Here is a 21,282-nt window from a genome sequence, read left to right on the forward strand (position 1 = left end):
AATGGATTTTTAATCACTTTCAGGTGCCTCAAAGAAAGTGCACACACTTGTTTACTATAATCATTCTGACAGAAGAATGCATATAGGAGGTAACATGTTTTTGTTTTACTAATTGAAATGTTTGTGACATTGGTGTCAAATGAAGCACCAGAATACAGCTCTTTCTGAATGATTTACTGAGTGCACAATGAAGGACTGCGAAATGAAGTTTTCCAAATGATCTGTTCCTCAGAACTTGTTTTGTAAAGAAAATGAGTTGCACATATCCTCTACGAGTGACTGGATATTAGATCACATCCGTCTCTCCAAAGCTGGTTGCTATTTTTTCAGCTAGAGGCCTGATAAACTAGCTCTCTGAAGAGCCTGCTCAGGGATTTAGCTGCATGGATGTCCGCCACCCGCTTAACACGATTCAGCGTAGTTAGTGGAAAATACCGAACTCACAGAATTCTGCTTGCCTTGTAACAGTGAGCCTGTAACAACATACCCTGCTGAACTCCAGCCTGAGGCAGCTTTCTGGTAAACTGTACTGTTTTAAATGAGGGCATCAGCAAGGGTGTAACTTGTTGAAAACCAGACAGATTTTCATCCTAAACATATCTAGAGCTGGTATCATCGTTGGAAACTATTAGCTGTAAAAGAGCTAGGGCGTCAACTCTTCTGAAGAACAGAGTCTCAGCTCCCTCTGGTGGAAAAAGTAATTTTCTGCAAAACAGTTTAAGTGAGAAAGTCTTGTTTCTGCTACAGGCCTCCAGGCCATGAGATAATTAAGATGAGACAGTAAACAAATCCCAAATCCTCCGTTCTCTTTGAAGGACAGGGACTTCGTAGAAGTTGATGTGAAATACCATGACTCACAGACTGTTGCAGGGTAGCTGCATGAGATACGGCACACTCATCAAGTTCCAGCTGTGAAAGGTGGCCAAGAGAGCCTCCATCTTCCCTGGATGGAGTTCTTCAGATGTAAATTATGATACACAAGAAGACTAATGAAGTGAACAGTAGCCCCAAGGAAAACAAAACACACACACGCTGATTAAGTTCTAATATTCTCTCTGCAACAACCAGCTCCTAAGCCCCATAAGCAGCCCCGTCATCAAGGGGAGTGGAAGCACACTTCCAGGGCACATGAAGCATGAAAGGGTAAAGTCATCACCCCCAACGTGCCCAGACAGCGAGGAAGTCTTTCAGTTGTATGCTTCTGAAGTCTGACTGCCAACAGGGCACAATACCACAAATACAAGAAGCATAAGCCAAAGCCCTCAGATTCAAGCCTGCATCCCTTGGTCTTAAGACACTCTGCATATATTAATCCGATCAACAAAAACTCTCCTTTTGAACTTCAGCGTAACTCCAATCTCCTATTTTGAAAGGCTTAGTGAGTCCAGTACTAACGCCAAAAAACTCTTAGATAACAGTAACTAGATAACTAGATAACAGTTGTTCCTAGTCTACTGGTAAGTATATTAACAAAAGGACCCAGCTTTCTCTGTCTGCTTTGCATCAGCACAGGAACAGCAACATCTAGAACTGCATCACCATTCATCTTTGCCTTCTTGATAGCAATGAAAATTCAAGCTGACTTCCACCACACATACACTAAATATACTTAAGGTTATTCCATCCTTTCTAATCAAAACCAATCATACAAGATACTACTTCTTATTCATTGTGAAGTGTGGAAAGTATTCCAGCTATTGTCACAAAAAGCCAATAAACAGAAAGTACATTTTTGTTTCCCAACAGAGGAATCAACAGCTCCACTGTAATTAAGCACACAACAACTAGTTGCTCTGACAAATTCTTCGTAGCTCCTGTAAACAGAACTATGAGTAATTCCTGCAGTCACAAACACACTAGAATGACTTTTAGTAATACTGGGGTTCTGAAAACAGTATTTCACACTGCCACAGAAGGAAGACTTACAGATCCAATGAAGGGAAAACAGCAGCAAAAGAATATTTATTAAACAACACGCTATTCAATTTCACTGTGTAGGATTAAGACCCATACATCCTCCTTGGAAACAGCAAAGCTAAGTAATCCTGTGAGAGTGGGGCAGCAGGTCAGGTCTGCAGGTGAAGTTTATTAAAAACAGTAAAATACTGTTTCCACAGCCAGAAGGAATTTTAGGGTGGGGAAAAGAAACAAAAGCAACAACACCCAACCAAATACCCTTGGAGTGTTTTATGCAACGTTTTTCAGCAGAGAAAAGCTATTAAGGTTAAAAACTGGGCATAAAGTTTTGGGTTCATAAATTCAAATATTAAAAAAACCCAACCACGGCACGCACAACTTGACCTGTGTGTGTATGCAATTAAAAATAACATAGTTAGTAACAGATTTTTCTCCTGGGTGAAGTGTCTGTATTTAACTGGAAGTCTCACGATGACTGCTGCTCCATCCGCTTTGCCTATTGACTAGGAAAGTGGCCTGCTTTCAATCTTCTGCACGAATACCAAGTCTGCTTAGGTAGCTCTCCCAAGCTGCCTTCCTGTACTTCTCTGCTTCTTGAAGACGGTCTGAAGCTGACAAGATGCCACGTCCCACAATAATGATATCTGAACCTTTTTCACTAATAACTTCCCTGGGGCTTACGTACTTCTGTCCAAGGTTATCACCTGAAATAGAGACACCATTTTTTTTTTAGTTTGTACAGAACTGTACCTACTAAAAAGCCTCAAAGAGGTGCTGGAACAGAGAACAGGTATGCTTGTTCCAGCTCTCACCCTAACAATCCACAAGCATAAATAGAAACTGTCTCCAACTAACAAACCCCCTATTACACAGATCAAATTACACTGACAGACAGCATCCTCCTTTTTCATGATTTACCAGTCACAATAGATGGAACAGTTATGCAAAGAAGCACCGATCAGGGTTACTGAAATAAGCCTTAGCCTTCTTAAAACAGGCAAAACCCCCAAACAGTCACGTAAAAGTTTGTGATTTCACTTCAGGTTTCATAAGAATTAAGTATTGCAGAGAAACACATCTCCCCTACCAGGTTCAGTGATAAGCTGTTTAGTCAGTATAAGACTTCTATATCAGTATCGACCATGTTACAGTTAGACTTCTGTATTTGTTAAAAATCTTTTCTTCTACTCCTATGGAGTAGTTGTACATCTAATGTAACACCTATCTGAAGACAACTCACATGCTTTAGGGGCTGTGCTTTATGGTATGCAGAGACCTCAGCACACAAACAAAGCTGTGTAGCTTGCTGGTTGCCTTTCAGAGCTCCCAGGAAAGGGATCAATGTACCCAGAAATACAGAAGGCAGCCCATAATGGCAAGCACAGACTCCTCCCACCAGAGAATCAGCAACCAAACCCTCTTCAGAAGTCACTTTTTTTACTGAAGGCTACACCACTTACTGTATTTACAAACAGACTATAAATATTTCAGAAAAATTTACCTCCAGTTTGCAGCTGCACCCCTGGAGTTAAGTGAAGAAATTCTGGTTTATTACTAACTCTAGATCCAGATATGAATCCAAAAACAAAATCCGAGTTGTCTTCAGCCATCTGTACCTGAAGAAGATCAGTAAACAGTTACAAGGGATATACCTAAAATGAAGCTTGACTAGCAATCTGTTTCTCATCCACCCTTTGACATATTAAGCCCTGCCAGGCAGGGGTATGAAACACCTGTTCTTGCTTTACCAATATAAAGTCACCCAGAGCTGACTCACCCCTCTCACTGATCTTGCTGCACTTGCAGCCAGGAATGTGAGTATTATGTTTCTTTCTATGTTATAAATAATACAATGAATGAATTTAAGCTAATTAGAAATGTATTGCCTAAGGGAAAGAAAAAAAAAGCGGGGGGGCTGGGCCACAAACTTGGCATGTTTACTAGAATTCAGTGTGAACTCTGATCACCTCACATGACTAGCCTACATCTGCAACCTTTGAACACCACACTATCAGATGCCTGAGTCTCCACAGGAAAAAAACTGTGATAGTTAGCTGGAGAGACTTTTGGAAGTGCACGTATTAGAAGCACACAAAACCTCCCTGTCACAACACTTTACAAGCTTTTAACCTGAAACAAGACTGCCTACTTACTGCAGCTTTTGTGTATTCACCCGTTGCAAGTGATCCTTGGGAACTCATCTCGGCAATCAGAAGACAGCCATGCTTGAGAGGAAGACCTACTTCCTTCAGACCTTTCACAACTCCAGAGCCTGGAACCACATGGGCATTAACGATATCTGACCAGGATGCAATTCTGAACACACCACCTGAGAAGATGGATAGGAAAACAGAGGCAAAGCGTCATTAAAAATGTATTAAACAGGAAACATGAGTTAAACAAAGCAAGCTGCACACTAAATCATTCACATTTTAAAAAGGCAGTTTTACTACTGAAGCTTGGCAGTTACAAGTTCAGTCTCACCAGACTGTTCCAATAGCTGCCTAACCACAAAGTGTACTCTCTCAGTTTTACTTTTCACAAACACTTCTTAGTATCTCACCTTTAATATTCACTGAGGCATTTATGGTAACCTAGAAATCCACTGCCACAGGTGCTATCTTTCAATACAGAATGCTGATCATATGAGACATACGGATCACAAAAAAACAGTTCCACAGTTGCAGATGCAATGTGGAATGAAAGCCGTAACGAGCACACAAGCATACAACTGCAGGCTGCCTTAAGAAGCCCCGCTGTGTTTTCTCAGGGCAAACAACTACTCAGAAGTACTTACTGAGCACAACCATAGATTCATAAAAAGATTAAGGTTGGAAGGGACCTCTGGAGGTCATGCCCTCTCAGAGGGGTTAACTTCAAAGCTAGATCAGGTTGCTCGGGGCCTTGTCCCCTTGAGTCTTCTCCAAGGCTGGAGATTCCACAAACTCTCCCGGCAACCTGTGCCAGTGCTGCAGTTACACACACCGGCAGCAAAGTTACAGTAAATTGAGGTTGATGATAATCACCTTCATATTGATGTTTCACTGTGTTTCCAATGTCTGCAAATTTCCTGTCTTCAAAAATCAAGAATTCATGTTGGTCTGCAAGCGTTCTCAACTCCTTTACTACCTCTTGGGTGAAATCATTCAGGATGTCTATATGAGTCTTCAGGATACAAATGCTGGGGCCCAGGATGGCAGCTAACTGGAGCAGCTCTTTGGAGCTGGTGACATCAGCAGAAAGGCACAAGTTCGTTTGCTTCTTTTCCATGAGCGCGAGAAGCCTGGCTGCAGTAGGATGCACCCCTGGCAGCTCGGCACGAGCGCTGAAGCTCAGCTCTTTACACAGTCTCTTCACAGGAGCGGGGCCATTCTGAGCTACCGGCTCAAACATATTTCCCTGAATGAATTTCTTCACTTTTTCAACCATCTCAACAGCCACTTCTCCCTGCTGCTGGAAAATCTCCAACACCCCGGACAACGTGCACACAGAGTGCAGGCGAATTCCACGTTCCTCTAACATGGCCTTCCCGCCCTGCTCCCTGTCCAACAGCACTACAGCATCCGTGACTTTCAATCCCTCTTTCTGAAGAATTTCTGCGGTCTCCAGTACACTAGATCCACTTGTTACCACGTCTTCAATGATCAAGCATGTTTCTCCTGGATTAATGGTGCCTTCTACCAGCCGCTTAGTACCTTAAAAATAAAAGGCAAACACTACACTAAATGAAGAAAGTTTAAAAGACCCCCAAAAACTTACAAGTATCAAAACTTTAACTTGCTCTGCTAATGTCAAGATCATATTTTTTCCACATACAAGCATATGCTGCAGCATATCCTGAAGTCCAGTGGAACTGGACTCAAGAGAACAGGAATTTAACGTTCACTGTCAGTATGGAGAGGTAATTTGTTCAGTTATTACCTGAAACCAGTTACCACAGTTCTTACCACAGCTCAGTCACTGACATGTAATTCATTCATAAAGACTGTTATTTCTCCAAGTTAAAATACTTCTTTATGTTTCCAGAAGTTATGTTCCAGTAATGACACAGACATATTGTGAACTGCACAAATTCAAACCTTTGGATAAGAAGACTAGAGGAGTTTATTATTGCCATGAACTGAATGCTCAGAATTACAAAACTATTTTCTCCAGTTATTTAAAACGACTTTAAAGCAGTCAAGTTATTGGTACTTGTCCTGGTTTCAGCTAGGATAGAGTTAATTTTCTTCCTAGTAGGAGGCATAGTGCTGTGTTTTGGATTTAGGATGAGAATAGTGCTGATAACACACTGATGTTTTAGTTGTTGCTAAGTACTGCTTATGCTAGTCAAGGACTTTTCAGCTTCCCAGGCTCTGCCAGGTGCACAAGAAACTGGGAGAGGGCACAGCCAGGATAGTTGATCCAAACTGACCAAAGGGCTATTCCATACCATATGGCATCATGCTCAGTACAGAAACTGAGGGGGGGGGGGGGGTTGGCCGGGGAGCAGCGATCACTGCTCGGGAACTGTCTGGGTATCAGTCGGCAGGTGGTGAGCAATTGCATTGTGCATCACTTGCTTTGTATACTATCATTATTATCATCATTATTATATCGTTGTTATTATTATCATTACTATCTTACTTTATTTCAATTATTAAACTGTTCTTATCTCAACCCAGGGGTGTTTCTCACTCTTGCTCTTCTGATTCTCTCCCCCATCCCATTGGGGTAGGGGGAGTGAGCGAGCAGCTGCGTGGTGTTTAGTTGCTGGCTGGGGCTAAACCACGACAGTACTCTTCAGCATATGTCCTATTTTCCACAGGCAGTATTCTGTGCTTAATACGCTTCTTAGAACAATTAGAAGGAGTAAAGCCCCAAATGCTTTTGCCCTAACCAACAACAGGCACATGTCCATGAAAGGCCTCCTGGGGGCCAACAACAAAGGATGCTGAGCTTTCCCAGGAAGCAGCGTGCAGCAGGAGAACATTATGCAGTGAGTGCGGTGCTTAGACAATGACAGTCTAAAGAACAAGTGTGCGTACAGCTTTGCAATCCATGTGACACCAGAAACCTTGTGCCAGGCAGTTAATTGTTGTCACAACTGACTTGTCTTTCACAAGAAGGAACAGCAAACATTTTCATGCCTGACACACTAACACAGGAGGAACATTTAGTTTTGACAAGCATACTTTCTAATTAAATGCTGGTGGAAGAGTATAGCTTTTATCACATGCAGAAATCCAGTTGCTATGGTAGATTAATGCTTCAGTTTTCTCTCCCCCTTCCTTTATCCAAATCAAATAAATGGTTCATTGGGTAGAGAACTGCTTCTCACCTGTTCCACCCTGCCCACTGATTACAGGACTACAGGATGTGAAAGAAAAAGGGGGTTGAGAGGTAAATGAAAAAGAGACTAGAAAGGTTCCTCTTGGAGTCAATACACAAAAAGTTCTGGTAGGGGGTGAAATGTGGCACTGGTCTCAGCATATCAGAGAAACTGAGGTGTAAATCTCGGTTTCTGGAAGAGGCCAGTAACCCAGAACCATGGTAATGGTGCCCAGGAAAAAAAAGACACTGCTGAATAAAAGAAACAACCCCCCACAAACAAAAACAAATAAACAACACCCCCCCCCACCCACCACCAAGAGTCTCCAAACCTACTGCAGCAGGATTCAAGCTGTGGCCTAATCAGCAACCAGCTGGGACAGCCTGATCAGGTTGGAATGCTGTGGGAGGTATGTTTTAGGGGGAAAGGGGGCTGCTTTTTGAATCGGAGTGATAACCTTAAACTGGAATGGAGATGCTGCACTGTACAAAAGAACCACAAATATGTAAAGTCATTTCCCAAAGAAGACAACAAGTAGACACAAATTCTTGATTTGAAGGTTTTACCATAGCCTTTCGCTTCCTTCCTCCGTATGAGCATTGGAATCTGATTCTCTGAGCAGATAATTGTGGCCAACGGCAGTGCCGTGTAAGGAACGCCACACACGCAGTCATACTTGAGACCAGCGTCTTTGGCTGCTTGAAAGAGAAGGCCTGCAACCTGAAGAGGGAAACCAAACAACTTGTAAGAGCCAGACCGGTGCGAACACGACTAAACCAACGTATTGCCGAGGGAAGCAACACAAACGCAGGAAGAACTCTCTCCTCCACACGACCTGACAGCCGCTGGCCCTACAGCGAGCAGCCAGCCCCGCGGCCAGCGGCTCCCGGCCAGCCGACCACGACCCCAGCCCCGGGAAGGGCTCCCTGGAGAGGCCCCGGGAAGGGCTCCCTGGAGAGGCCCCGGGAAGGGCTCCCGTGCCCCTCCCCTCCCGCAGCCGAGACCCTTTACCCCGCAAGAGGCAGAGAGACGCCGGGGACCCGCGGGGTGCCGGCACGGACGAGCGCTGCCCGCCCCTCCGGCCAGGGCCAGGGCCAGGGCCCGGCCCCCACAGGCCCCCCACACCGGCCGGCGCTCGGCCCCGCACCTGGCGGAGGAGCAGCGGGTGGGAGACGAGGCCGCGCAGGTCGATGTAGACGGGGGAGGCCCGGCCGCTCTTCAGCACGAAGTCGCCGAAGCGCAGGGCGCCCGCCTCGCGCAGCAGCGCCGCCGCCGCCGCCATCCCCAGCCACCACGTGGTGCGCCGTCGCCGGGAGATGGCGTCACGGCGCGCGCGGGGCGGGGCCTCCTGAGGGGAGGGCGCTGTGACGGGAGGCGCCGCGGCCTTTCCCTGTCCCCTTCCCCGTCCCCTTATCCCGCGGCCCGGCCCGGCCCGGCCCTGCCGCCCCCCGCGTCCTGCTGCCCCCAGCGTGAGGCCCATCCCGCCCCGTCCCCGGCCCGGCTCCCCGGGGCCCGGCCCCACAGGCAGGGCGGGGGCCCCGGCCGCGGGAGGTGCGTTCAGGGCCTGCCCCGCCCCGCCGGCTGCAGCCGCTCCTCGCCCGGGGAGGCGGAAACCGCTGCTGCGGGGAGGGCTTGGTGTGAGCAGAGACTTTCTCTCTGTGTCGGCTCTGGGGGTGACTCCCAGAAGGCTGCTTGGTGTCCGGGTTGGTGTATGCAAGGCCTGGAGCGGTAGACCCTTGCTCTGGTTTCCTGTGCACATCCCTCCGAAAAAAGATGAGCCGAGTAAAGCGATCAGCAAGCTCTGAGTCTTCAAGGCATGGGAAAGGTTGCCATACGTGTGAAATAAGACTGACCCGGTCTTCTCTGAACAATTGTATTTAATCAAAAAAGCCCAGAAACCGACTCATTAGTATACTCTATTTATAGGAATGCAAGGACAGAAGATGTACAATTTGAAGCTACATCCGTAGATGATCATATATACTGTAGTATAGTAATAACAACATGGGACAGCAAGTAATCACCTCACAATGGTACACATGAGTGATTAGACTTACAAAGGAAATATTTACAAACTTACCTTTACAAAACAACATTGTGTGCATACAAAATGAAATTTGCAATAAAACTGAAGATACATTTAAGGCAGACCAGCAATACACTGAAATAATTAAGGCTGTGGAATTACTTTGCACCTTGAAAACGCTGAGCTGTTAGCAACACTGTTTCTTTTTTCCTCCTTCAGTTGATTGTTGCAAAGATTGAAAAGCATCAATATATTCCAACTGTTTGCTCTTATCTCAATGAATAAGTCTGAGGTTTAATTTTTTTTTTTTTTTTTTGCACTTTCTATTGCATTTGCCTTCCAAAAGTTATCAGCAAATTGACCTCAGTGGCAGAGCAACGCCGAACAGTTTGGTAGAAAGAGAAGTAAAAGCACCAGCATCAGAAGTTGGACATGAAGGTGAAATATGGCTTGAGTAGAAAAGATGTTGGTTTTTCACTAGCTTCATAATAAAGACTACAGTTACAGCGAATATTCAGCATCCTGACGCTATGGTAACACTCACCACTATACAGATCCCAGAACGAGAATTCATCACTTGATGGCAGTGTGCAGTCAGCCTAGCAAAATGGGATTTTATTTTGTTTCCTTGGGAAAGCACCATTTTCTGATGGGACATGAAAGAATGAGCTGGAAAATAAATCCAAGCCCTGTGTTAGAGGAGAATCTACTTCTGCAGTGGAAGGAACAGAAACAAAACCAGGTGGTTAGCCCCTGTGCGCGTTGATTATCCGTTAGACCTTTGTATATACAGACTAGCCAGCACATCTGTCTCTGAAGTTTATATTATCCCAGGTCACTTGATACAGTCCCCTCATTGCAAGCATATTAAAATATGGTTATATATAGTCAGGTCATAATATGCGGTTCTGCATTTAGCCTTTAGTCATGGTATTTGTAACAAAGGCTTAAGAGCATCATCAGAAATGCTAATGAACTCCACTGAAGCCACAGAATTTGTACAGGTCGGTTGAGGACACAGGCTTTGTCTCAGCATTAACTTAGTTCAAAAGTAAAATGTTTTTAAAGATAAATGTTACGGAAAAAAACTAATTTAAAATACAAAGGCAGTAAGACTAAACAAGACTTGTTGGTACAAGTAGGAAGAGAGAAATTTTATAAATTTTAAAGCCTGGATTGCTTTAAAACATTAAAGTGTAAAACCCTGGACTGGCTGTGTGTCATCCCCGTAGTAACATGTATAGGGGGCTTGGCAGCTTGGTGGAGAGGTGGGGATCTGCCACAGGGCAGCAAGCGCGTCGGATGGCTGATGGCAGCTGACAGCATTACATAGGCAATTGGATTTCCTATTCGATGGCCAAGAGAGAAACGGCCTGGCCTGGCTGCTCCAAGTGGAGCAGGGAGAGAGAGGTGCAAGCTAGTTTCTCGTTGCCATGCACGTTCATTAAATGTAGCCATCTTAAATAATAAGCACTGCATGTCAGCATGCCCACCGGGCTCTGTTTCGCTGGCGCCTTTGCTGCTGCCTTCCTGCAGGCCTGTCACCCAGCCCAGCGCCGGGGGACGCTGCGAGCAGGTGCACTCTGACGTCAGTGCTGGGTAAGAGCACCGTGACAATGTCCGAAGCTGGTGGCTGCGTGCATAGTGCCAGTCTGCACCGAGCTTGTGGTGCTCTGTTGCTAGTATAACTGTTGGTCATGCTAGCAGGCCTGCAGCTAAAAGCAGCCGCAGAAGCTAAAGGGTGCAGCTACCATCACACCTTCATTCTGCCATCTTGGGAATACCCTGAGTGGTAAAGCTGCAGGCAGAAATCTTCCCCTTGGAGTCAGCTGCTCTCTGGAGAGCTTTGTAAAGGCCTAACGGAGCTTTATGAGAAACTGTGTTTCCCCATTTTTGTTACAGGCAATATTTCATGCATGAAAAAAATCCAGTAGTTGCAGAATGCTGCAAAGGGGGTTGGCTGTGGTGCTTCTCACCCAGTGGGCTCACTCCGGGCCTACTTACTGAGCTTCTGTAATATCTTTACAACAGAGTTACAGTTTATAACAGAGTTACAGGACCTGTTGGATCTCCAGAGAGGCCACAGGTTGGCTGAAAAAGACCTTGAGAGAGCAAGGTCAGAATACCTCCTCTGTGTTTATCATACAGCAGCATTTCATGTCAACTTGATATTATTCAGGCAAACAAAATCTTTGAGATAAAATGCAAGAATTGTTAATAATCACAAACATATCTGGAAGTACTAACAGGTTCCAGTTTTCCTGAACGTGCTGTAAGAAGAGCACAGAAGAGCCCAGAAAGAGTTCTCTAACATGAATATGCAAAAAGCACAACCGTAAAGGAAAGCCACCCCTATAACATTCAAAATCTTCAAAGTTCAGCACCTCCAGCTCTCCCTTGTCAAGGAATCTCTTTTCTGAATCTGATCACCAATGCCTAAACATGTATCCTCTTTCAGCCTTTTGTGTTTTCTTCTGTTATTTGATAGCAATGAGAGGCTTAAATATTCCCTTAAACAATCCAACTTTTTCCCCTGTGTATCCAAAGTGTCTGCTGTTGCAGTTTGAGATGTGAATGCAGGAGGTAGGAAAATAAAATGATAAATAACTCCAGATTTCATGTGATATGTGAGAATTTGTTTGTATTAATGCCAAGCAGAAAGACTGGCTTAAACTGTACCCACACGCCTAATAAAAGCTGTGGGTTTTATAAAACACACTTCCATAAACATTTTTTTAAGGGCAGCACAGTCACAGCACAAAGAGCCAGCTTTGACAAATAGGAAGAAGTACAAACAGTCCTGTAGTGAGAAAGTACCTGAGTCTGGTGCTAATTAAAGACACCCCTTGGTGACTGCTGTCTGAAGAAGTTTCGTTTGCTAAAAAATGGCGTACTTCGCACTCTTGCTTAGGATGAGAGTCTGGTCTTTGTCTAAGAGGTGCTGCTGGATTGCTTAGAAAATTAGCTGTGGCACTACAGAGGGGAACTGAGATAGGTTCTAGCTGATCCAGAAGGTTTAACCTTCTGTGAACACCATCTCTTTGAAGCCTTTCCACAACCTCCCCCTGTGCTAGATCTCTCCACCAGCCACACAGCCTTGTACATCACCTCTGACTCCGCTCAGGCACCCGGGCTCACCCTTCTGACTGGGGCACCCCGACCTCAAGGTCTGTCCTTGTATTGCATGTACGTGGTGCTGAACGTTGGGTTTTTTTGCTGTGCCTCCTTCCTTCTCCACTAGCAAAATACTGACCACTCCAGCATACTGATAGAGCAAGCACAAAGAGAAGGGCCAGGTCTCCTACCTGCCATGAAACTGAACTTGGAGGTGAATCAAAAAAAGGGCTAGCAGAGCCCTGAGAATTTAACAGCACTTGCAAGAGTACCTCCACCACCTGCTGGCAGAGACTGCTTTTGCTCCTGCGGATAGATGGCATGCTCACAGTGCAGTTACTTGGATGGTAAATTAAATTTGACTCTTGCCCTTACAAGAGAGTCTATACTGAGTACACATGGTCAGATCAAGCCCTTTTCCTTAGGTAAACCTTTGGTAACAATTGACATTTCCCATTACAGGCACAGCAATGGCACTCAGCACCAAGACAAAGTCCTCGCATGCCGGGGCAGAGGGGAAATCTCTTCAATCGTCACCCTACAAGGCTGTAGAGTTTTATAGTGCGGGCAGCAGGATGGGGAAACACCAGCCAGGGAGGTGTTTCCCCTCCCAGTCCCACTGCTGGAGAGGAAGATTTGGCCAGCCTACGAACTGCTGATTTGTCACTGCAGACTCCCTGCGTTGGTTATACTTAAGGCTGGCTCTGTCACTGTAACATCAATACGATGATGTTGCAGCTTGGCTTGCGAGAGAGAAATGTTTTAATTGTGAATATTTTTTATTTTATTACAAATTAGGCTTTGGACATAAAAATATCCTCATGAATGCTTTGGTGATGAGGTGCTAATGGCAGCTGAGAGATATTTACAAGTTTGGAAATGAAACAAATGACATACTTTAAACACTGAAAATGATTTTCAAGCTGTAAGCACAAGGATGAACTCACCACTCCTACTGCACTCTGAAAGGCTTAGATGGACTTTGGGCCAAGCAATTCTGAAGCTAGAAATGGAACAGGATCCTTTATATATATATATATTTATATATATGATACAATATATGTATACTGAAAACCTGTGATAGAAAAAATTGTCTTCATCATCATCATCTAGTTTACAGATACTGCAAAAATTGGACACAGCCTTTTCTCAATGCACAGGTTTTGCAAAAGATTTCTGTACAGTGTGTATAAAATGCTTTTAAAAAACCCATCATAGTCCCATTGTGCTTAGTCAAAACCAGCTGTATGCTCCAATGAATTCATTGCCTTAATCATAGCTCCGAAAGGTACTGCATGTTGACTTGACACAGCAGAAAGCCCAAGGATTAACGGGGGATTTTGGTCTGAGCACTACCATGCAACGAGAGTGTATCTAAGCCACACCACCACGGAGGCTGATCCAGCAGTGTCTAGGGCCTCGTCTTCCATGCCCTACTCAGGCAAAGTCCCTGCTGAAATCATGGCAGAGCCGGGCATACGGGGCGTGCAAAATCCGTCTGTTAACCTGGAGCAAGCTTGCAATGATTTCAGCAAAAACTGACTTCAGTCCAGTTCTGCAGTACATGCTACGGTCAGCCTAGTCTCACTCCCCCCACTATCCTACTCCTAATCTCTCGTACATTTTGAAATCAGTTCAGCAAGATCAAGAGGATTTCTTATAAGGCTGCCTCACAAAGATTAAGGCAACTGCAATTTTGGCTCTTGTTTCCAGTCGGTGTTTGCTTCCCGCAGTCCTTTTTTGGCGGTGGATGCGACAATACCACGCATCCCAAGAGGAGCCCACCCAGGGGAGGGAGCGGGTACCTGCTGCCATTACCCCCTTTGCTTTGGTCCTGAGGAACTGGGCAGGTACTGCCACCTCTGCAGTGATTTGTACCCTGCAGCTGGGGAAGCCACGTGAAATGCAAACGCCGAATACGGGACTATGTACAGACAGATCTGCTTTGCGCCTGCTCGCTCCCTGCGCCTTGCCTCAGGACCAGCAGTGTAGGACCCCAGGGATGGAGACATTACGTGCCTGGGTTCAGCCTGCTCATCAGGAAACTCTTGACACTGGGGACCGGGTGCACGTCGTACTGGTGCCTGCGGCGCTCGATGAAGGAAGCCAAGCGGGAGGTATCCAGTGGGATCTTGGAATAGCTGCCATTGTGCGGTTGCAGCCACGGATGCTGCAAACAAGTGGCTGCCGTCGGCCTTCTCCTGAAGTCTTCCTGGAGGATAACATTGATGAAATCCCTGGCGGCATGACTTACATCGGAGAAGTACTCGGGCGGGAAGCTGAAGTCTACTCTGCACACATTGATACAAGTCTCCTCTTTGCTTTCATCCAGGAACGGGGAGACACCACTTAACATGACGTAGGTGAGGACCCCAATGCTCCAGATGTCCGTGCTCAGGGAGACAGGAAGGCCTTGGATAACTTCAGGGGCTGCGAACTCCGGGTTTCCGAGGAGGTGGTGGACGTGGTAATGACCTGTGATCTGAACTGCATCTTCCAAATCAATGATCTTGACCCGAGGTACCGGGATTCTTAAATCAATGAGCAGATTTTCTGGCTGTTGAAAAGATAATAACAAAAACTTAATTATATTATGTTTTTGCAAATAAAATGTGTAGATTTCATTTAGGTTTAATAGCCAATCAAAACTTGCATTTAATCAGATGTGTGAGGTACAGATCAGGAGAGTGAATGACAAGGAACCGCTCAGGTGCTGTTTACACTGCTGTAAATTCAGATCAGTGCTGAAGTTGCAATGACAACATCCTCTTTTGCACTAGGGCAACACATTGGGATTTTGCACTTTGTCCCAAATACTCACAGTTTATTTTCCCAAACTAATCTCTGCAGATGAAGAACACAGACAGATTTTTAAATTTTGATAAGACTTGTGTATCTCTGATGAGTTTATTTAGATTCCATTTGTTTATGTGGCAACTGGCCACATAAATGTGTGTAACTTGTAACAGAAATGTTCATCGTGAAGTAAATGTTCAACTTTGCTCCCACTACCATGTGTCCTGGGAGGGACTGGTGCGTGCCATTATTGTTGCTGTCAGTTGATGTGGATGGAACTACCAGTGTTCCCTTATAAACACCAGCACACAGTCATGCCTTCCAAGCCAGAGTGCAATTATTTTTCATCCCAGTTGGTTTTCCCTCTGTTTTACCAACTCTGTCAGTATTTAAGATGTCTCTCTCTTTGTGGGAGATGCTGAACATTGCCTGTACACTCTGCTCTGGGGGCTTAACATGGATTTTACTTCCTTTGTTGGCTCTGAGATGGTTTCTGAATTTACTTCTTGTACACTCTCTAGACTCACTTTTCTGTCCTATAGCCCCTCATCCTCATGCATATTTTACTGCTGCCTCATGGCTATATATATATATAAAGCAAAGTTCACTACACTGCTGTTCAAATGTCTCCACTTGCTCTTCTCTTGTGCAGTCTGCATTGACAAAATCAACATGTTCTTGAGCAGGATCCTGGGACAAGACAGTCCATGGCTAGGTCTGCTGTCACTACCAATGCATCTCCTGCTTCCCACTTAGCAACACAAGGTGCTTTATTTAGCATCCCTCATTCAGGAGAACTGTAAATAGGTCACAGAAAATTGGCTTTCCACCTTGTTTCTGGGAAGTATCTTATGATCAAATAGAGAATTCAGTGCAGTTTCTTACCTCCAAGTGATACCTACTTTTTGACAGGTCCTATAAATACAGCAGAAAATACAAACAATCTTACTGAAATAAACCAGGATGATTTAGCATTTTGGGACTAATGCTCACATCAGGTACTGTACAAAAGGAATATTTTTTTTTTTTGTAGCGGTAGCAGGCAGCAGAAGAATGAAAGCATCACTTCATCTGACATGCCTGGAGGTTGGAGAGTTGAGAATAGACCTCCTTGGAGCTGGATTGTCCACTATACAAGGAAGTTAAATTCGTCTCTCATTCTCCATTTTTAATTGGCATTTAGGTCTGAAAAAAAATTATAGATTATCTGATATCCCTGGCAACCAGAATCAATGTTGCAGATCACAAAACTCAAAACACTTGATCATAACTTCAATCACTAATTCTGTCATCCAAGATAACTGGGACGCTGGTGAGGACAGCAGTACAATGCCGAATCCAGGACAGTACAGCGCCTCCTGCCATGTGCGCTAACAAAAGGAGGTATGAACTGTGCTAATCTGAGTGCGACATTAGAGAATGCCTGAATTTCTTCTTCACAATGCAGCTTGTTCTTCCTCTGAACCTCTCCGTGGGTGTATTTCCCACCCAGTTCCCCTCTCAGGCTCTGCAGCACAATGCAGTGTGCTGCTTTCCGTTGCCCCTGCCAGCCCTCCCCACCTCCTGCTCCCCTGCAGCCTCCCCTGCCCTTGCTTTGGGCTCTCCAGGGCACCCGCTGCTGCGGATGTGAGGGAGACGCACGCTCCTTCTGGCCTGCTCTGAGCCACCTGGGCACAAGCCAGCTCTGCTCGGGAACCTTGGTAGCTAGGTTGGTACATCTGTGAGCCCAAACCATACCCTGTGGATTTATCTAACTCCCCTTCACTCAGGTGCTAGTGTCATCTCACTCTTGTCTCAGACATCCTCTTTCTCCTTCATTAAATCCCTCTTCCAGAAAGCCCTTAAGAACAAACGGCTGAATCAAGGAAACAGGCGCATCTCTTGTCTGAAGGAAGAAAAAGACCTTGTGCTGCAGGTCAGTAAGTCCTTTCTCTGATCAATAGGTCTGAAAGGTAGTGCTTGTCCATTTAGCGATCATCTCTTTGGGGTACAGCCTGCACCTCCTCCCTGTCTGTGCAGCTGGGAACTCTCTGTACCAGGGCACTGAATAAGAGCATCCTTCTCTTTTCTTCTTACCTTTATGTCTAAGTGAGCCACTCTGCAATTGTGAAGATACTGCAAGGCTTCCATTGTGTCTCTTATATAGAAAGCGACTTTTTCCTCCATAAGTTCATCATGGTTCATTAGATAGTCTAAGAGACGACCGTCATCCATCCTACAAACAAATCAAACCCTGCACATGAAAGATCACGTGGTATCTCCAGGAACAGTTAATATTTGAAAACAAAATTGCAATGGAAACTTTGTGACCTAAAAATGGAGGAAACTAAAATGCAAGATCTGATGAGTATTTAATATCTCAAGATACTGCAGGCCATGCAAGTGGTAGAATGATTAATCCTCAGCTGCTATCTCCGGTCCTTGAAACATTTAGCAACAGTCTCAAAGTAAACTCATTTGCTTAAGGATGGATTCAATAGATAGAGGTAATTACTTTGAAAATAGATCCTCTTAATTATTTGGATTAATCTATTTATTTATAGAGCTGGTTGCATAACACAGGAAAAAAAATCACTGACAGTTTCAGCTGGTAATATGTTCTGTGGGAAAACTAACCCAATAAAAGTTTTCCACCTCTTTTTATTTACCTGTATAAATAAACAAGCAAATAGCCCAAACAGACTTTGTTGGATGTACTGTAACAAAGAAGTGGTTTGGATTTTGGTTGCTATTTCTCCTTATAAATGTAAGCATAGTTGCTACACAGCTCTTTTCACCAAGAAGTGAAACCTTAGAACAATGTAGGCTTCAATCTAGCTGAAACACATTTACTCGAATATAAGTAGTGGACAAAACTGCCCAACTAAATCTGGTGCTATTCAATGGGACAAACTAACTGCTGATACAATTACCCAAGCTTCACTGGAGTAGAAAGCAGTTTTATTTGTCCCTCTGAATCTTATTTATAGCAAACAAGTAGAAGTGGAAGCTCTGCAGAAAATGGCTATTTCATTTGACGTCACAGTCAATAAAAAACAGATGACAAAATCTTTGCCCTGCTGAAGTCAGGGTGAATTTTATCCTTGGCTATAATAGGGCTGTGATTCCTACCCAGACACTTGAATTCAAGCTCCATGTACTTACAGTTCCAAAACTAAGATGTAAGAAGTAGGAGACTCGTAGGTATCGTGGATAGTGATATACTGAGGATGCTGTAAGTGCTGCAACAAAGCTGCTTCATGTGCTGCCTGCTCTTTCTTTTTCATTTTTTTACTAATGAATTTTACAGCAACGTCTTTCCGGGTGGCTTTGTGAACGCATTTCTTTACTATGGAGAATCGACCCCTGAAATAAAAAAAAAAAACCCCACCCAGAATAATTAAGGGGACTCATGAATAAATCACACCTTGTTTTCAGTGCAGTAACAGACTGATTTTTGAAGTGTTATTTGATTCAGCGCATTAATATTTCACAAGGAATCAGATTTAACTAGTTGTTTATAACCTTTTCCAACAAAGAGCCACAATCTCTTACCCTGGGTGTAGAGATTCTTTGGGGATTAACAAACACTGAGAGCAAACGGTGTTGCTTTGCTTTGTGCAGCCATACTGATGTCCTCTAACAATCTCCCCTGGGTTCAATTTGCTGCCACTTTTACAGGTTCTATCTCTTTTTTTAGCTGTGGGTCTCCCTTCTCCAGGTGCTTTATTAAAGAGCCCAAACTTTCTCAGACAACTAAAAGAAAAGCCTTGTTAAATAATTGCTGACCTATCATTTTGTCTCACTGTTTCAGGCACACAGTAAGAAATTCAGAAGAAAGCTGGCAGGAAAGCATTTAGGAAACTCATGCAGACTAGTGCCTAATACCATTCCTGAAAGTAAAACTACTCAGTAATACTGTGTGCTGAACTTGGCCTTTTATTAATATATCACTCTTCTTTCTACAGAACCAGAGACTCCTGTCCTTTCAGCCCCAGAATTACTCGCCTCTGATCTCTGAGCTGAAGAACTAACTGCATTAACCTGAATTGTTTGCATGCCCCTTATCTGTTGTCTGTGCAGAGCGCCGAGGGCTGACAGCGTATGCAGCTCCTATTTAGGCTCCTGTTCAACTCACCATCCCAATCAGCAAAGCGCTTCAGCATGTTATTTAAGTCAGTCACATGCCTCACGTGCTTCAGCAAACTCAGTCTTTGAGGTTAAGCTTATCCAGAACCAGCAAATTGTCATGACTTCAAAAGCTCACATCAAATCGGAGATGTCAGAGGAGATACCAGTGGGAGCTAGCAGTGGCTCTCAGAGATTTGGCTGCCTAATTGTTCACAAGTTTGCCAGGTTGCAATCCTCAAATCACAACTGATCTTGAAAAACAGGATTTAGTCCATATTTTAGCCAGTCTATATTTTAATCCGTACTTAACGTGCTTTTGCAAGGAGCAGCAGTTCTCAAGCTAACTACAAAAAGCACCCTAAACTTTCCTCCAAGGAAAAAGCTTCAAGTCATTGTTTTGGTGTTTTATTGCAGTGATAAGTGGGGTTAATACTACCTCCCAATCTCGTGCAGCTCTGCATAAGCGAGGTCAAAGTTTTCCTTCCATGAAATAGTGGCACCATCAGCAGCAGAGTCTTTGGGAGAACAAAGGACATTCAAGAAAGCATAAAATTAATAACAGTTTCCTGTGGACTATAAACTGCATATTTTAAAATTATGGAAGACTGTATTACTGAAAACAGCAAATATTACTACTAGAGTCCAGTTTCATACTGCCCAGGCACAGCTCCAATGTGTTGCACCGCTAAAAGCCAGAGCTCCCCAGAGGAAGGTGTGGATAAGGTGGCTTCAAATCTGTCCTTGCAATTTTGGGTTGAAAAGGGTCATACGGACAGGCTAAGGGCATGTCTGTGTGTAACTGGGAGGTAGAACTATGCCATGTGAGCTCTCGTTTCATCCAGCACAGGCTATTCGAGCCAGTCACAAACCTAGTTACGCACTGGAGCTGCTAAAACATGGGGAAATGTGGGCTCTGCTCACAGCACTGTCGTGAGTGAGCTGTAGGCCAAATTCCTGCAGCACCGTGCGCTGGGGGCTCGCCTCCCTCGCAGCCTTCCTACGCCAGCTGCATTGCTCGGGGGGGTACCTTCTGCGAGCTGACTTGCAGACCCCAGCTAGGCTGCCCAGTAGAAGCCCCTGGTGCTAGCGGCGTTGTGGAAAGGCGGGGGACGCGCTGGGCAGGATGTGGAGCCTGTTGCCCAGAGATGAAGACAAAAAATGGTCTGTGGATAGAAAGCAGGGACGTGCTAGGAAACGGCAATAGGTTCTGTTGCAGAGTGGAGGAGCAGACATGAAAAGCCTTTCTAGTGTCAGGAGCTGGCTCTGAGCATCTCCCAGGCTTTCTCTTGTATTCCTACCAGCTCCAGGATCAACGTTTTTATCAGGATCCATCACAGCACAAGTCTACTTCATCATACTGACTACCACAGGTGGACACCTGCATGCATCAGCCCCTCCTCGCTGTACCCCACTCACCGTACTCCGGGAGCCTTACAAATTCGGATGGGTCACTGGGCAAGCTGATCCCCCAGGGATTGCTGGCACTCACTCGAAACTGATACTGGCAGCCTGGGGCCAGGTCCTCAATGACGAGGTACGTGTCCAGAGTTGAGGCTACTGACTGCTGCCAGACTTGCGAGCCTGCGTTTTATGGAGGGAGAGGAGAGCTGATGGAAACAGTCTCAGTATGTGAACTCAGAGCAGAGGCTTTCTCTGCCCGACTCATGCAGTACCCTAGGAGGTTAAAATCCACACGGTTTTTAAAAGGCAGACTGATGTGTTTCTGTTAAACCAGAACAGGACTGTAGGAAGCTATTTTGTGTTGCAGCCACCTTCCAGTCTGGCTAAATGAGGGAAGAAGGAAATGCCCCTGACTTGACCGATAGCGATGGAAAAACCGCAGCCCAGGGACAAGTTGATCTCTCCAGCAGTCTAGCCGTGGCTGTGTACTACAAGTGATGTCTCAGGGCAGCGTGATAAGACAGGAATGGTGAGCTGATGTGATGACAGCTCTGCTGTGAGAGAATCTGTAGCAGAAATACTGCAAAAAAAATGTGAACAAAGGCAT

At 45.0% G+C, this 21,282-nt stretch overlaps 2 protein-coding genes across 2 annotated transcripts in view; both read right to left on the reverse strand.

The window, feature by feature from the left end:
* Nucleotides 1–2,070: 2,070 nt before the first annotated feature.
* Nucleotides 2,071–8,510, reverse strand: UMPS (uridine monophosphate synthetase). The gene is made up of 6 exons (XM_075711101.1): nucleotides 8,376–8,510; nucleotides 7,795–7,948; nucleotides 4,944–5,612; nucleotides 4,071–4,246; nucleotides 3,419–3,533; nucleotides 2,071–2,621 (listed from the first exon to the last, which is right to left on the reverse strand). Exons 1-6 carry the CDS (start codon nucleotides 8,508–8,510, stop codon nucleotides 2,440–2,442), a joined length of 1,431 nt encoding a protein of 476 aa, XP_075567216.1. The 3' UTR covers nucleotides 2,071–2,439.
* Nucleotides 8,511–14,305: 5,795 nt separating this feature from the next.
* LOC104035902 (kalirin) overlaps nucleotides 14,306–21,282 on the reverse strand; it is a 77,807-nt gene continuing 70,830 nt past the window's right edge. The window contains exons 23-27 of the mRNA XM_075711048.1: nucleotides 20,691–20,855; nucleotides 19,711–19,789; nucleotides 18,309–18,509; nucleotides 17,241–17,379; nucleotides 14,306–14,925 (exon numbers count right to left, since the gene is read on the reverse strand). Coding sequence (XP_075567163.1) covers nucleotides 14,380–14,925; nucleotides 17,241–17,379; nucleotides 18,309–18,509; nucleotides 19,711–19,789; nucleotides 20,691–20,855 — 1,130 coding nt within the window. The 3' untranslated portion in view covers nucleotides 14,306–14,379. The remainder of the gene's footprint in view (nucleotides 14,926–17,240; nucleotides 17,380–18,308; nucleotides 18,510–19,710; nucleotides 19,790–20,690; nucleotides 20,856–21,282) is intronic.

Source organism: Pelecanus crispus, chromosome 5, assembly GCF_030463565.1.
Source record: "Pelecanus crispus isolate bPelCri1 chromosome 5, bPelCri1.pri, whole genome shotgun sequence".
Taxonomy (NCBI): domain Eukaryota; kingdom Metazoa; phylum Chordata; class Aves; order Pelecaniformes; family Pelecanidae; genus Pelecanus; species Pelecanus crispus.